This window comes from Conger conger, chromosome 17 (assembly GCF_963514075.1).
Source record: "Conger conger chromosome 17, fConCon1.1, whole genome shotgun sequence".
Lineage (NCBI taxonomy): Eukaryota > Metazoa > Chordata > Actinopteri > Anguilliformes > Congridae > Conger > Conger conger.
Genome location: NC_083776.1, coordinates 5,007,899 through 5,023,438, shown reverse-complemented (window position 1 = coordinate 5,023,438; position 15,540 = coordinate 5,007,899). Strand labels below are relative to the sequence as shown.

General features: G+C 47.4%; 1 protein-coding gene across 1 annotated transcript in view; it reads left to right on the top strand.

Annotated features, from left to right (window-relative positions):
- cckbra (cholecystokinin B receptor a) overlaps positions 1–2,587 on the top strand; it is a 25,834-nt gene extending 23,247 nt beyond the window's left edge. The window contains exons 4-5 of the mRNA XM_061226868.1: positions 199–326; positions 2,061–2,587. Of these exons, the coding sequence (XP_061082852.1) occupies positions 199–326; positions 2,061–2,587 (655 nt within the window). The remainder of the gene's footprint in view (positions 1–198; positions 327–2,060) is intronic.
- Positions 2,588–15,540: the final 12,953 nt, after the last annotated feature.

Below are 15,540 nucleotides of genomic sequence, written 5' to 3'. Positions count from 1 at the left end.
CCTCTGTCTCAGTACAGCACAGGTTGTTTTTGTTGTTTTCTGCTCAAGAACTGCACAAGTTATATATTATAATACGAGACTAGCCATGTTAATTTGAGACATTTTATTTTGTAAATTTTAAACACTCTGTCTCTCTTCCTCTCCTTCTCTCTCCCCCTCCCTCTCTCTCCCCCTCTCTCCCCCCTCTCTCTCTCTCAGGTACATACTGCTGCTCTCCGTGCTGTTCTTCATCCCTGGAGTGGTGATGATAGTCGCTTACGGCCTCATCTCGCGGGAGCTGTACCGCGGGATACAGTTTGAGCTGGACCAGAAGAAGCAGGCGGGCGGTGAGACGCGATAAACCATGCACATCGCACCCACAAACGCAGGATTAACCTGGGCCACCACCACATGTTGTGCAGACTGTGCCGATAAAGGACAGAGCGGAGGTCTGTGTGGTTTGGCTGTCTGGCAGGTGCCACAGTGGCTGCTAGGTAAACCGTGGTCCCAACTCACCACGGGGATTTAATTAGTCCTTGAGTAGGCGTGTGTAACAGACTACACTTTCTTTCTTTCTTTCTTTCTACCTGCCACCACCCCCACTCTTTGGAGGTTGTTTTTATTTTTTCATAAATTGAAAATTAAGTCTCTCTGGGGGAGGGATATAACACAACAAAACTAACAGAAAAAAGTACAGTCAAACACACATGGGTACGCATGTCCATGTGCCTATATGGATTTGCAGATTTGCAAAGTGTTGCTTTTCATCTTTTATCAGTGAGAACTTCAGACAGAGTTGGTCGAGAGCCCCATACTACAAAAAAAGAGGACAACGAGAAGTTAATTGGCCACAGGCTTGGCCATCTGCGTGTTCAGAACAGGCAGACCACACATTTATCTGGAGGAAATATTCTACACCTCAGAAATATATTCCCTTACAGATAGTCTCAGGAAATGACTTCTGCTCTCGACTAAACTAGAGGAAGCAAAGGCAGGTGTACGGGGACAGGACCACAGCTCAAACGGCCTGATCTGTACCAGAGATACGGATCTTATTAAGAAACAGGAGAGTCGCAGAGATCACAGCTTCCCTTCAAAAGGCAGGCATGTGTCATTGTGCTATACCTGAACCTGTCATTCTGAAAACACATGCGGTAATGGTACTGTAGCACACATACGGTAACTGTACTGTAGCATACAAACAATGTCCTGGAGGGTACATGCATACATACAGGCATGTGTGTGTGAGCAAGAGGCAGTTTTTTTAGATAATCGGCTGGTCAGTTGTTCCAAACGTATTGGAGGACTTGCCTCAGTTCTTCTGTGGACTTTGGCTTCTAGCTATCCAGGCAATCCCAGACAGCCTCGATCAAGTTTTTCATAAGAAAAGAGGTCTATTACTGTAGTTATGTTACATCATAAATCAAAATTCTAACAAATCTCTGTAACGTTATTCTTTTCTTAATGAATGTTTGGCAAAACTCAAATTTGCTATCAGCGAGACCTCAGAATAAGGCTCTAACTGACAAAATCTTGACAAAAATTAGTGCATAAATGTGTTGTTTACAGGGCACTAAATATCCTGTAAGTGTGAAGTTTTCCACAAAGATCCTGTTTAAAAGCATGAATAAATGCAAGATGTAGACGGTTCTGCTTCGAGTCCATTCCCCTGAGGGAAGCTCATGGTCTCGCAGCCACTCAGGAGGCAGACAGAGCCTAAAAGACCAGGGTCACGTGCACGGGGGGGGGGGGGGCCTGCCTTAAGCTTTGGCTTCCTCTGTTCCCCCCCTCGCAGAAACGAAGAACCCTACTTTGGGTTCTCCTCTCCTTCCCCTGTCTGTCTGTCTTTCCACCTTTTCCTCCCCCTCTCCTTTCCTCCCCCCTCTCAGTCTGTCTCTCCCTCCGTCTCAGTACAGCGCAGGTTGTCTTTGTTGTTTTCCGCTCAAGAACTGCACAAGTTTTATATTATAATACGAGACTAGCCATGTTAATTTGAGACATTCTTTCAGGCAACGTGCGCGCGGGGGGGGGCCTCCCTTAAGCTCTGGCTTCCTCTCTTTCCCCCACCCCCCCCCTCACAGAAACGAAGAACGGCCTGACGGCCACGGTGTCGTCGGGGAGCGACGAGGGCGACGGCTGCTACGTGCAGGTGGCCAAGCGGCCCGTCGCCATGGAGATGTCGGCGCTGACGCCGGCGGGCGGGGCCAAGGTGGAGCGCCCGCGCTCCAACACGTCGCAGGCCAAGCTGATGGCCAAGAAGCGCGTGATCCGCATGCTGATGGTGATCGTGGCCATGTTCTTCACCTGCTGGATGCCGCTGTACTCCGTCAACACCTGGAAGGCCTTCGACCCGCGCTCTGCCCACCGCGCGCTCTCGGGCGCGCCCATCTCCTTCATCCACCTGCTGTCCTACACCTCGGCCTGCGTCAACCCCGTCATCTACTGCTTCATGAACAAGCGCTTCCGCAAGGCGCTGCTGGCCACGTTCGGCTGCTGCCCGCGCCCCTGCCCCCCCCGGCCCCGCCCCCGGGACGACGACATCACCACCACCGCCGCCTCGCTCTCCAAGTTCAGCTACACCACCGTCAGCACCGTCGGCCCCACCTGACTCCCCCCACCCCCACCCTCCCCCCGCAACCCCTGTTCCCATCCCCGTCGCTGACGGTGCCATTTTGTTTTTTTTTGTTTCTTAGTTCTATTGCTCACACTGTAGACCAGGCCTCCGCCGCTATCGGCCGTCGTTCACCGCTCCTCTTCTTTTTGCGATTCGTGCCACGCGGGCACGTTCTGTCCAGAGTTTGCAGACAGCTAGCAGAGTTACGGCGGTTTTGTGTACTTTTTTTGGCACTACATTTTTTTAGAAACATCAACCAACCCGACCGCTCTTTAAAGACTGGGCGCATGAGTGCGCTACGGGAGTCTTTAGAGGGAGGGACGGGCGCTGGTCAGGTCCCTGCTTCCCCGTCTTTAGCAGCAGCCGTCACCTGTGCAAACACTGCACCCAGCTGGAGGGGGGATGGGACAGAAACGCACAAGGCTTTCACTGGAGCTCAGTGTGACTGGCTGATACAGCAGCCAGACCTCAGTCTGATTGGCTGATGTTACACTGGAGCTCAGTCTGATTGGCTGATACAGATGCTGGAGCTCAGTCTGATTGGCGGATAGAGATGCTAGTAAGTTGGGGCTCAGTCCAATTGGCTGATACAGCTGCTGTTGCACTCAAGCTGGATGCGATTGGCTGACACAGATGCCGGAGCTCAGTCTGATTGGTTGATGGACACTGTTGCCGCTTCGCTCCGTTTTGTTCCCGTTGTTTCTTCGGACTGTCCTCAGACTGTAATACAGGCCGTGTGTCAGTGAGCGGTCTCTGTTTTCTCACTTCTGGCTACAAATGGTACGGAATAGCCGTGTTCGTCGACCTCGTCCTTCAGCGGGCTGATCTGCGCTTCGTCCTGTCCTGTCCTGTCTGGCAACATCGATCGCCTGTGTACCCCCGGGCCTCCGGGTCCGGCCCAGCCCGGCCCAGCCCGGCCCAGCCCAGCCCGGCCCAGCCCAGCCCAGCCCGGCCCAGCGCCGTGACGTGACGTGACGTCACAGTCGGGAGATTTACCGTGGCTCACGCGAGCGCGTGCGATGGCGGGCGCGTTGCTTCACTACGCCTTCGTGTCTCGTGTCTGTTCGTGCTCCTCAGCGGTCTAACAGAGGCCCTTGCATGGCTGAGTTCACCCCTCACAACGGCCTGTATAGTAGCTTTCATTTCCTCTCCGAGGCCAGGTTGATCCTCTCCCGAAAGACGCTGCCTTAAATTGTTTTTCGATAGCTTGCTAAAATTAACAGTTTACAACGATGAGCCAAGTGCTTTTCTTCATTATCCCAAAGGCTGCAAATGTACAAAAGTAGTTAAATGGTGAATATTAATGAAAAACCACATGTTCTTAGATGCACACCATTTTCGTATCGTTATTTCTTCTTTATTTTGTGTTCAGTGTTAAGTGCTGAAATGTTTTCTTGGGTTTCCCAAAGCTTTTGAATTTAGGACAAAGCTGATAGTGAAATTTAAGCAGACCACACAAGTTAATCGTGTCTTTTTCTGTAGGAGAAGGTGGCCATTTTGGCACACACACACAGACACAAAAACAAATAAGGAACATCTTCACCTTCCCTTCCCCCTCTTGGCAGAACGTATAAACTAAAAGAAACGAATGACAAAGTCGGTCAGCTGTCCCGCTTTCAACTCTTCAGTCAGGCTACTTTCACTCTGTCTCTGACAAACAGACCAGCAGATCCCAAGGGGTTTTGGCTTTGGTTAATAAAATGGAGAAAGTTGAGAAAATTTTGTCGGGTTTTAATAGGAGCTCAAAAAAATAGTATAGCAGTTGCAGGTCGAGAGTGCAATATGGCACTCTTGGGATTTTACGGTAGTAATGCTTGAGTGTGATATGGCACTCTTGGGATTTTACGGTAGTTACGCTTGAGTGCGATATGGCACTCTTGGGATTTTACGGTGGTTATGATTGAGTGGAATGGCACTCTTGGGACTGAAAGGGTAAAGCACCTGGACTGATCAGGTAACTCAACCCAGGTGAGATGCGCATATCCACTTCTCCATTGAACTGAAATGCCACTTCTTAAGCGAATAGAAAGAGCATGGGGTTCTACCACGTATTTTAGAGGAAGGATATTTGTGCAATGAATAAAATGAATCAAATAACAGTACTTTACATTCCAGCTTGTACTGCAAGAGACGCATGACAGTCATGTTGTTCGTCTGTCTGGCTTGAATCCTTAGTGAGAAGAAGTTCCCGTGTCTCTTGACTCTGTGGAACAGCATTAGGCCTTGTAAACAGTCAATTAAACTGAGATTCTATGATTTAGTGCGATTGTGCTATACTTCTGGGAACATCTGTGATTTAGGCTACATAATGTGATCCACCACTGTTGCCGCATGTTAATTGAGAAAATGAAAGCATCATTTTTGATGACAAATGAGTTTGTGATGTTTACACGGGCGGCATATTTAACGTGACAGATTACCAACGCAGCTCTATGTGAACACTGGTATTTATATTAGATTGAGTTGCATAGTACTCAGTGTGTCAGTGTGTGACAGATTACCTCTTTATGTGAACATCTGTAGTTATATTGGGTTGAGCTGCGTCGCACCCAGTGTGTTGGTGTGTGACAGAGGCACCAGACGGTGCTAGGTGTGTGTGCCAGTTCAGATCAGATAGCTGCAGAGATGCCTATCCACTGCCACCGCGAAATCTCTGACAGGCAGCCGATAAAGCTCCTCCCATAGAGAGGAGGACAAAATTGAGCTGGCCAAGCTGGTCATGAGCCTGGTCTAGCTGGGTATGAGCTGGTCAACCAGCATGGCCAAACTGGTCATAAAGCTGGTCTAGCTGGGTATGAGCTGGTCAACCAGCATGGCCAAACTGGTCATAAAGCTGGTCTAGCTGGGTATGAGCTGGTCAACCCGCATGGCCAAACTGGTCATAAAGCTGGTCTAGCTGGATATGAGCTGGTCAACCAGCATGGTCAAGCTGGTCATGATCCTGGTCGAGCAGGATATGAGCTGGTCAACCAGCTAGTGCTGGGGGTAGGTGTTTCAAATCATAACTTGAGCTGGTCAAACCATGCGAAGCTCGGAGCTGGTCTGAACTGGTCGTCCAGCAAAACCACGTTGAGCTTGTTGACCCTACTGTACGTACATATCCAGATGATAAATCCAAAGTACAGATTCATCCCTATTCGAATGCTGTCTTTCTAAGTGTATTTTTAGCTCTAAACTTTCACATCGTGCACAACGTGTTAATGCGGCGAAATAATGGATTTCTCCTTTTCTTTCAGCGTAATAAATGAGCTTTGAGATTAAAATGTGCATTCTCTTGTGTAAGTTAACATAAAATGCTCAGATAGCCAGACCAAATGGAAAAAAGCCCTAAGTGTCTGTTCGTCAAGGCCTTCAAAGATTATTACCTGAACTGTGTGATAGAAAAGTCCATTCATTTCCGGTCAAGCTTGCTCTTTATTTCTTTGCCTCGAAACTAATCCAAAAAGCGAAAATGGGAAAAAAAAGTCTTTTGAAACGCGGGAGACAGAAAGCAAAAGGCATCAAAGGATTTGCGAGGCAGGGTTATTAAAGGCGAAAATAATGAGTTCAGTAAAATGGTTCATTTACGGTCAAAATTCAGTTCAGTTGAGTGCAACGCAGAGATTCTCAACTGAATGAGTGAGACGCTTTCACTGGGCACTTCTAATGCCCTGCAGTAAAACTGATATTAGGGACCTAACCAGAATAGTTTTATTCATCCATTTTATGCTAAAAGGTGCCCGTTGAATGAATTTCATGAATACATTTTCTTTTTACGGATTCACTTATTCCATGTGTTTTGAGTGTACTCTGCTTCTACATATGAACTGTTTGCAGGAATCTTCCAAGACAGGAATAATAATATTATTATCATATTATTATTATTATTATTTTTTGCATGCAGTCGTGTTCATGCCAGCCTGACTCTTTTCGCATCACTCACAGTCAGGAGTCAGAGGAGGACCTTTCCTATGTGGCTTTGAGTGCAGTTTACCGGAACTCGGGCGACCAGCAGGGGTCGCTAGGATGACATGTACGCACAAGTCTAAACGCAAGCGTAAATCATACGTTTTTCTCAAGGGTCACGACGTCAGTTGAGTTCGGCTGTGACGTCCAATCGAACGATAGCGTAGACCAGTGGTCACCGATCATGTGCCACGGAGGGTCGAGAGTATGCAGGTGTTTCATTTCCACCAATCACTACTCTTCCTTATTTTATCAATCTGTTCCTCCCCTCTCTGGCTGAACGTGTGTTAATCGGCGGGTGTAGCGATTGGTCGGAATGAGAACCGCTTGGTTCTCTACGGGCACACGATTGGGCACCCCCGGCGTTCCATATACGGGCTGCTGACCAGATCGGTCCTTCTGATTGGCTGAATGGGGGGGTCATTCACCGTCTCTCGTGAGATTGTGTTGCTTAGCAATCGCAACGTGGATTCACACGGTGAACAGTGCATCGTGAATCTTGGCATAATTGTCGGCCTATTCTGTGAACACGCCACGCAGTAACTTCATAAATACACCACGCACTGAGGAAGAAGTGAGTGAAGAGTAGACTACCAAAACAGACAAACTCTAATTTCACTGTTCTCTGCTGGATTCTAACATTTGGCCATCACAGAGTAAGAACAGCACAATAATCATATTTCTATTTCTTTGCCAGAAATTAACCAGTTTGTCTTTCTTTCTTGTCCACAAACGTTTTGACAGTATACTTGTACAGTCACACCCTACAGGGGGAAAAGCACTGTTGGCAAGTCGTCATACCCACAGCCTCCTGATTGGTCGAGGGGGAATTAAACGCTAAACCGCATTACGCACCTGGCCAATGGGCATAACAGCCCCCTACCAGCTAAGACCGAGGGTGGAGCCACACTCCAGAAATACTTCAAGCACTTCTGCATTCCAGTATTCCGTCAGTCAGGTGCAAACATTTTTCGGTGCGCTAATGGCTGCTGGGTGCCACATATTAATCTGAAACAATAAAACAAAACGAGAGATGCGAGCGGTCCCCGCCCGTCTCCAGGGGGCGCCCCCCCCCCCCCCACCCAGGTAATTATCTGGTATTAAAATGGAGAGATGTGCTCACCGCGGCGAAGAGGCTTCGCTGAAAAACACACCTGACGCATCGCTTCAGTCCGTCTGTAAAAAAGCCCGTCCCGTTCCGCGATAATGAGAGTTTTTATTATCGTTCCCTAATTTCCTTCCCAGACGTGCTCCACGACAGCAGGCGAAATCATTTTCCGCCTTGACTTTGAGCTTCGGTGCTGAGCAAAGACTTGAGTGTTTAAGCCAGGGGTCGGCAGCCCCGGACCTGGAGAGCCGCAGGGTGTGCTGGGGTCCTCACTCCTGGTCCTGGAGAGCCGCACGGTGTGCTGGGGTCCTCACTCCTGGTCCTGGAGAGCCGCACGGTGTGCTGGGGTCCTCACTCCTGGTCCTGGAGAGCCGCAGGGTGTGCAGGCTTTCGTTGTCACTCAGTACTTAACTGATCAATTGAAGCAGTTAATCACACAGTTAACTCGCATCTCCTGGTATCTTGGGTCTGAATTGGTTGCTGGTATTAAAGCGAAAAACAAAAACCAGCACACCCTGCAGCTCTCCAGGACCAGGGCTGCCGACATCTGGTTTAAGCATTTTACTCATGAAGCCTGGAGGGCTTTGGCCAACAGGACCGACTGTCCCGAGCAGACGACAGATCATTTAACTGTAAGAATAGCATCTAACTTCCAGGGAATCTGGTCTTGAGACTTCCAGAGAACACGTAGGAAAAATATGGTGCAAACATGGAATTCCATGACACATCAAACCCAAATGTGAAAAGTGTGTCCACGTCAGGGGTCAGGGGTAGAGACTGCATTATGGGTACAGAGAAGATCTTGGGTTTGAGCCCACAGATTAAAGCCAAATTATGCCAGGTGTGTTTACAAGTGAAATATATTTCTGGCATTTAGGAGTCTTGGTAATAGCCAGGTTTAGCATTGATTGAATACTTTATCACATGAAATGCCTATAGATTTTTTTTTGTCAAATTATATACACGAGCTAGTATAGTTGGAAGGACACCTCGCCTTACTTACATATCTGTGTAAACTCGTTAAAGTATCAGTCTCTCACAGGCGTGACAAAATGTTTTCTCCTCTTCGGATGTAAACTTGTACCGAAAACCGAAGCCATTACACTGAGTTTGGAAGCCTTGTAACAGTACCATTTTGTGTCCATAAAAGTCAAAGAGGAGCTGAAAGAATTATAACACGGGCCTGAGCAAAGACACCTGGGCGTCCTCCATCAGCTCAGCCTCAGGAAGCATGAGTAATGGGGCAAGGACACAAATAAAAATGTCGTTTCGCCGATGAGCACACATTAATTTCTGATGTGTCACTGGAATGAATGTCGTCCATCAGAAAAAGATGTTCATGAATTCAGAACGGATTGTCAATAGCCTGTGTCGGAGGCTGTGGACGGAGATCTTTCTCTGTGGCCGTGCTCCTGGTTTTTGCCATATCCCCAGCAGAGTCTGTGTCCATGGACAGGTTCATATTTTCGTAGATGAACCCGCCCGCACGTTTTACCGCAGCGTTCATTAATCACACCACTGTGTCCACCGAGGGAGTCTGAGCCATTTTAAACAGAAGTCCATCCGTCCAATTTAAATGTGAATTTATCTTCATCCGGTCTGTCCTTTGACAGCATTAATTAATTCTCTTTGTACTGCTCTAATAGGCAGCTTCCTACTTTCTTTTTCGGAAAGCACGTATGCTAATTCAACCCTGCCACGTTATCTTAACAATTTTTAGTCATGAATGTGGACATCAAGTTTGGCCTGGGCAGAAGAAGTTTTTATGAAGCATAAATGCGTGTGGTTGTGTGTCAAGTGGGTCTGAAACGTGGGTGTAGAACAGTTTTTAGAATACGTTTTTGAGACTTTTAAGGTCCCGCCCGTTCGTGATAAAGAGGTGGGCCGGCTGAATACAGAACACTGCAAGGACACGTGCTCATGACCCAAACGGAGAAGAACCAGCACAGCTGAGGAGACCCGTGGGCCTTACCATGTCCACCTCAAGCCCATAATCCCACACTGACACACACACACACACACACACACTCATACGCCACAGTGTAGTACCTGTATCTACCTCTCTGAATATAAAAGGCAGCCTTCCCCCTCTTCTTTGCGTTTTTGTGCTTCAGTGTCGTATGTTTTGGGCCATTGTTGGTGTTATTGTGTTCTTCTTCTTCTTCTTCTTCGGTCTTGGGAGTGAAATGTTTCACAGACCGATTTTCAAAAGTGTACTCTTTCCCCAAAGAAGTTTGGCGTTTGTAAACACAATCAAAAAGGAGAGAGGACATTTGAATTTCTATCCTGAATTTCAAATTCATGAAGCATCTGAAAGCAGAAGAGAGTGGTATTATGGGATATCGTCTTGGGAACAGAGTCAGTCAGGAGAGGGTTCGAAAGAAACATTTACATGTCAATGAGAAATGTGAAATATTTTTTATTTGATGAGAAGGTTGCATATTTGGCATCACTGCCTTAATCTTTGTGTGTGTCTGTGTGTGTGCGTGCGTGCGTACATGTATGTATGTGTTTGTGTGTGTGCGTGTATGTGTATGTATGTGCGTGTGTACATGCGCATGTGTGCACGTGTGTGTATGTGTGTGAGGATGTGTGTATGCGTGTGTAAGTCTGTGCGTATGTGTGTGCGCGTGTGTGTATGTGTGTGCGTGTGCGTATGTGTGTGAGGATGTGTGTATGCGTGTGTAAGTCTGTGCGTATGTGTGTGCGTGTGTGTGTATGTGTGCGTGTGTGTTTGTGTGTGAGGATGTGTGTATGCGTGTGTAAGTCTGTGCGTATGTGTGTGCACACGCGTGTTCCGCGTTATGGGGAGCGGGAGACATCTGGGCCTGAGGACCGGAGAGTTGATTGGTTGAGTGGGCTTTGGCCAGTCTCTCGTCCCTACAGCACTGTTAAGCTGGGCTCTGTGTTGGGCTCTGTGCCCATGTTGGGCTCTGTGTTGGGCTGTGTGTTGAGCTCTGTGCCCATGTTGGGCTCTGTGTTGGGCTGTGTGTTGAGCTCTGTGCCCATGTTGGGCTCTGTGTTGGGTCTGTCCTGGGCTCTGTGTGGGCACCCGCACTCTGAGAAAATGCACTCCATGTTTGTACCCGTTTACATGACTGTGTGTGTGTTTTAAAAAAAATGATATTATTAATATGAGTATTAATATTATTGGACCTTGTGAAGTTAGTGTGTCTGTTTTCTTTCTGTAACGGTGAAGAGCTTCGCGGATAATTATCATAAATCCGTTTTATCGATGTTGTGCTGCAGCGCTCCGTGTGATCGTTTTGTTTTGTTTTTATTGGGACGGGGATGTGTCTCAGTGGTTGCTCATTGGGTGTGTTTATCAGCCCTAAGGCGCTCGAACAGCCACGAACGAGCTTCAGAAAAGCAGTGAGAAAACTGAGGATGAGGAGGATGAAGATTCTAATAGATTTTATTATTTTATTTTATATATCCCAAGTGAAAGACACTTTACAATATATATACACACTCAGTGAGCACTATATTACAGATTTATTAGACTTATTTTTTTTCTGCTGCTGCAGCCTATGTAGGTACGCGTTGTGTGTTCAGAGATGCTCTTCTGCATACCGCTGGTGTAATGCGTGGTTATTTGCGTTACTGTCACCTTCCTGCCAGCTTTGACCAATCTGATCTCTCATTAACAATGCGTCTCTGCCCACAGAACTGCTGCTCACTGGATGTTTGTTGTTTTTTGCACCACTCTCTGCAAACTCTAGAGACTGTTGTGTGTGAAATACCTAAACCACCCTGTTGGTCACTTAGATCACATTTCTCCCCTCTTCTGACACTTGGTCTGAAAGCTGAAGCTCTTGACCATGTCTGCATTCTTTTATTTTTTCCTTAACAAGCTAGTGTACAGGTCTACCTAAAAGTGGTCACTGAGTGTATCTATATTTACATTTGAAACCCCCCAAAAAAAACAAAAAGATTACCCCGTCATCATCGTGGGCGCTGGGGGTTGTGTTTGTGCTATGTGAGCCAAGAAGAACCAATGAAAACCAGAGACGGAAGTTACAGTCAACGTCAGGACGCTACTGTGTGCACCAGTGACGTAACTAAGGTTTAGGGCTTGACCCCACCGCCAAAGACCCTCAACCTCCCAAAACCCCAAATTCCCAAATCAAACCATTCTTTCAGTCTTTCAAAGCCTTCGACACTTATCTTTGGCTCCTCTGCTTCAGCACACACAGGGGCGTGTTCTTCAGGGTCAGACAGAATGGCCAGACGGCAGGTTCATCCAGCCGACAGCACACAGGAGGTGACGAGGCTTGGTCTCATGCGCTGGTTTGATCAAGCGTTTTCCTTGTTATCATTCAAATTCTGTAGCAAATGTAAGATTTTTAGCTAATTTATTTTTACATTTCATTCCTGGCATTTATCAAAGACTCGTATCACGATCCCAGAACTTTCACATGTTTACATAGTAAAAAAAATAAACGTTGCTCAAGGTTCAAATGGAACCCGCAACCCCAGGCCTACGATGGATGTTGATGGAAAACGCATCATCCAGGCCTCCGTATGTGCAAAACCCAACCCCCCTCATACAGAGAATATATCTGTGCGTTCAGTTAAACTGCCAGCGGTTCCCAAACTCACTCAATTACTACCCGACTGTAAGGACTTGATTGTGTGACTATTTTATAAAGATAATTTGCAAAAAGTTTCCAGGGCATTTTATGCATTAATGGTGTAGAAAAAAAACAACAACAACAACAAATGTATTAATCTTGCCATTTCTTGCGGATGTTGGAGACTCACAAAAAACATGTATATCTTACTTTAGGAGGAATAACATTAACCTATTTTTTCAGAACATGAGTCTGTCCGAACTATATTTTAAGTTTTTTTAAGGAGAAATGCGGAGCAGAAGCAAAAATAACTCACGGCAGGTGCAGTGCGGTGATGAACTCTTCTAGAGGAAGTGCCTAACGGGGAGAGATCTGTTGACTGTAAACTGTTGTTGTTAAACTTGTTCTGCAAGTCAACTGGCAAAAAAAAAAAAAAAAAGTGTTGCATTTTTGGTTGCCAAAGTTGCTAGTTTGGAAAGCCATGGTCTTAAGATTTCCTTGTGCAATGTTGTCAAGTCGATATTAAATAAAGCTTTTCGTCTCCCATCACAGAGTTTTTCCTTCTGCCGTGCATATTGATAAATTATATTTCCATGATGAATTAATATCCACAATACATTCTGCGTGACTGACTGGAGTTATTCATCAAGTCTGCTGACTTTTGATATTTATGGGTCTGAAAACACAATGTTACACAATGTTCACAGACATAAATGTTAGGGGAACGCATTGAATAATCGTTTTGATTAATTGCTGCTCCTTCCGGGCAGAGTGTGTTCCATTGTAAAACATGGAAATGATGGATGTGATGCATTCCTACAGTGTGTGTGTGTGTGTTTGTTTATGCTGAATGTGAGTACAGTATGTATTTGTGTGTGTTTGTGTGTGTGTTTGTGCTGTATGCGAGTACAGTATGTATTTGTGTGTGCGTGCGTGTGTGTGTGTTTGTTTATGCTGAATGTGAGTACAGTATTTCTGTGTGTGTTTGTGTGTGAGTGTGTGCGTGTGTGTGTTTGTGCTGTATGCGAGTACAGTTTGTATTTGTGTGTGTGTGTGCATGCGTGCGTGTGTGTGTGTGTGTGCGTGTGTGTATGCGTGTGTGTGTGCGTGTGTGTGTGTGCGTGCGTGCGCGCTTGTGTGTGCATGCGTGCGTGTGTGTGTGTGTGTGTGCGTGTGCGTGTGTGTGTGTGTGTGTGCGTGTGTGTGTGTGTGTGTGTGTGCGTGTGTATGTGTGTGTGTGTGTGTGTGTGTGTATGCGTGTATGCGTGTGTGTGCTTGTGTGTGCATGCGTGCGTGCGTGTGTGTGTGCGTGCGGGTGTGTGTGTTTGTGTGTGCATGCGTGTGTGTGTGTGTGTGTGTGCGTGTGTGTGTGCGCTTGTGTGTGTGTGTGTGTGTATGCGTGTGTGCGCTTGTGTGTGTGTGCGTGCGTGTGCGTGTGTGTGTGTGTGTGTGTGCGCTTGTGTGTGTATGCGTGTGTGCGCTTGTGTGTGTGTGCGTGCGTGTGCGTGTGTGTGTGTGTGTGTGTGCGCTTGTGTGTGCATGCGTGCATGCGTGCTGAACAGATCACGTTGTCGTGTCGGAGGCCACATCCACAGCTCGGGTGGAACATCTCAAACTGAACGGAGTCTGGGGCTGTCAGCCTGAGCCAGGCGCTCGAGTGCTTCCAGTGTAAATGTTTAAAGCTGCCCCAGCAAGCCCTCCTCCCCACGCGAGCCGTCTGGACAAAACGGAAACCAGGGGAAGTACAAACGGGAAGAGGCTCCCGTGTCCTTCACGCGCCAGTAAAAACTCAAGCGCCTGTTCCTGCACCTTTTAACAAAACCACTCGAGAGACAACCGCTTAACTCACTCAGTGCCATGCAATTCTACAACACAATTTTACAGTACCCGTCGGCCAGGGGCCTCTCTGTGTGGGTTTCCTCCGGGTACTCCGGTTTCCTCCCACAGTCCAAAGACATCCAGGTTAGGCTGATTGGAGAGTCTAAATTGCCCGTGGACATGAGTGTGTGAGTGTATTCCTGCCTTTCGCCCAATGTATGCTGGGATAGGCTCCAGCCCTCCTGCGACCCTGTTCAGGATAAGCGGGTTAGGATAATGAATGAATGAATTTTACAGCACATTACATTACAGGCATTTAGCAGACACCCTTATCCAGAGCCGTGTACCATGAAGTGCATATCGAACACAGGGACAAGTGTATAGAGTCCTAGCGTGACCACATAGATACAATTTTAACCCTTGAAGAATACATCAACTTATCAGTTAGCACACCATAGTTGGCAGCTAGAATACCCCAAGTACAACAATAACTATGCAAGTGCTATTATAATCTATCCATTTACAAGTGCATAGGTTCTTCCACAATTTAAAGCATCACATCCATAACTAGTAAAATACACATGAAGTGTTGTTCTAAACATACAGACATCATAAGTGCAATAGTTTTTTTTGGGTTAGACAAGAGGGATATCGGAAGGGGGGGGGGGGGGGGGGGAGGAGGGAGGACTAAGGTACAGTTTGAAAAGGTGTGTTTTGAGTCTGCGTCGAAATAGGGGGAGGGATTCTGCTGTCCTGACCGGCTGGTAGGCAAGTCATTCCACCACTGAGGAACCAGAAAAACAGGAAAACAGGCGTGAACGTGCAGCTCGACCGCCAGGTGCTCGTAGTGAGGGAACCATAAGGCGACCAGAGCTGGCAGACCGGAGTGGTCTAGCTGGGGAGTAGGGAGTGATTAAGGATTGTATATAAGGTGGGGCAGTCCCCTTAGCAGCCTGAAATGCCAACACTAGGGCCTTGAAGCGGATGTGTGCGGCAATAGGAAGCCAGTGGAGGCCAATGAGGAGCGGGGTGACATGAGCCGACTTGGGCTGACTGGTGATCAGGCGGGCTGCAGCATTCTGGACCAGCTGGAGGGGCTTGATGGCATACGCTGGGAGACCGGCTAGGAGGGAGTTGCAGTAATCCAGGCGGGAAATGACGAGCGCCTGGACTAGGAGCTGGGTAGCTTTCTCCGTCAGGAGATGACGGATACGGCATATATTGTAGAGGAAGAACCTGCAGGTTCTGGCAGTGGAGGATACTTGTGGAGCCAGGGTGAGGCAGTTATCAAGAGTCACCCCAAGATTCTTGGCCGTATGGGAGGAGGATACTACAAAGTCCTCAACAGTCAGTGAGAGGTCGATTGTCGGAGAGGACTTAGCAGGGATGTAGAGAAGCTCAGTCTTGGCAAGGTTAAGCCTCAGGTGATCTTATTGGTTTATATAAGCATCTATTGTTGCTTACTAATATCTGCCCAGCAACAACACATACACTCAGTGAGC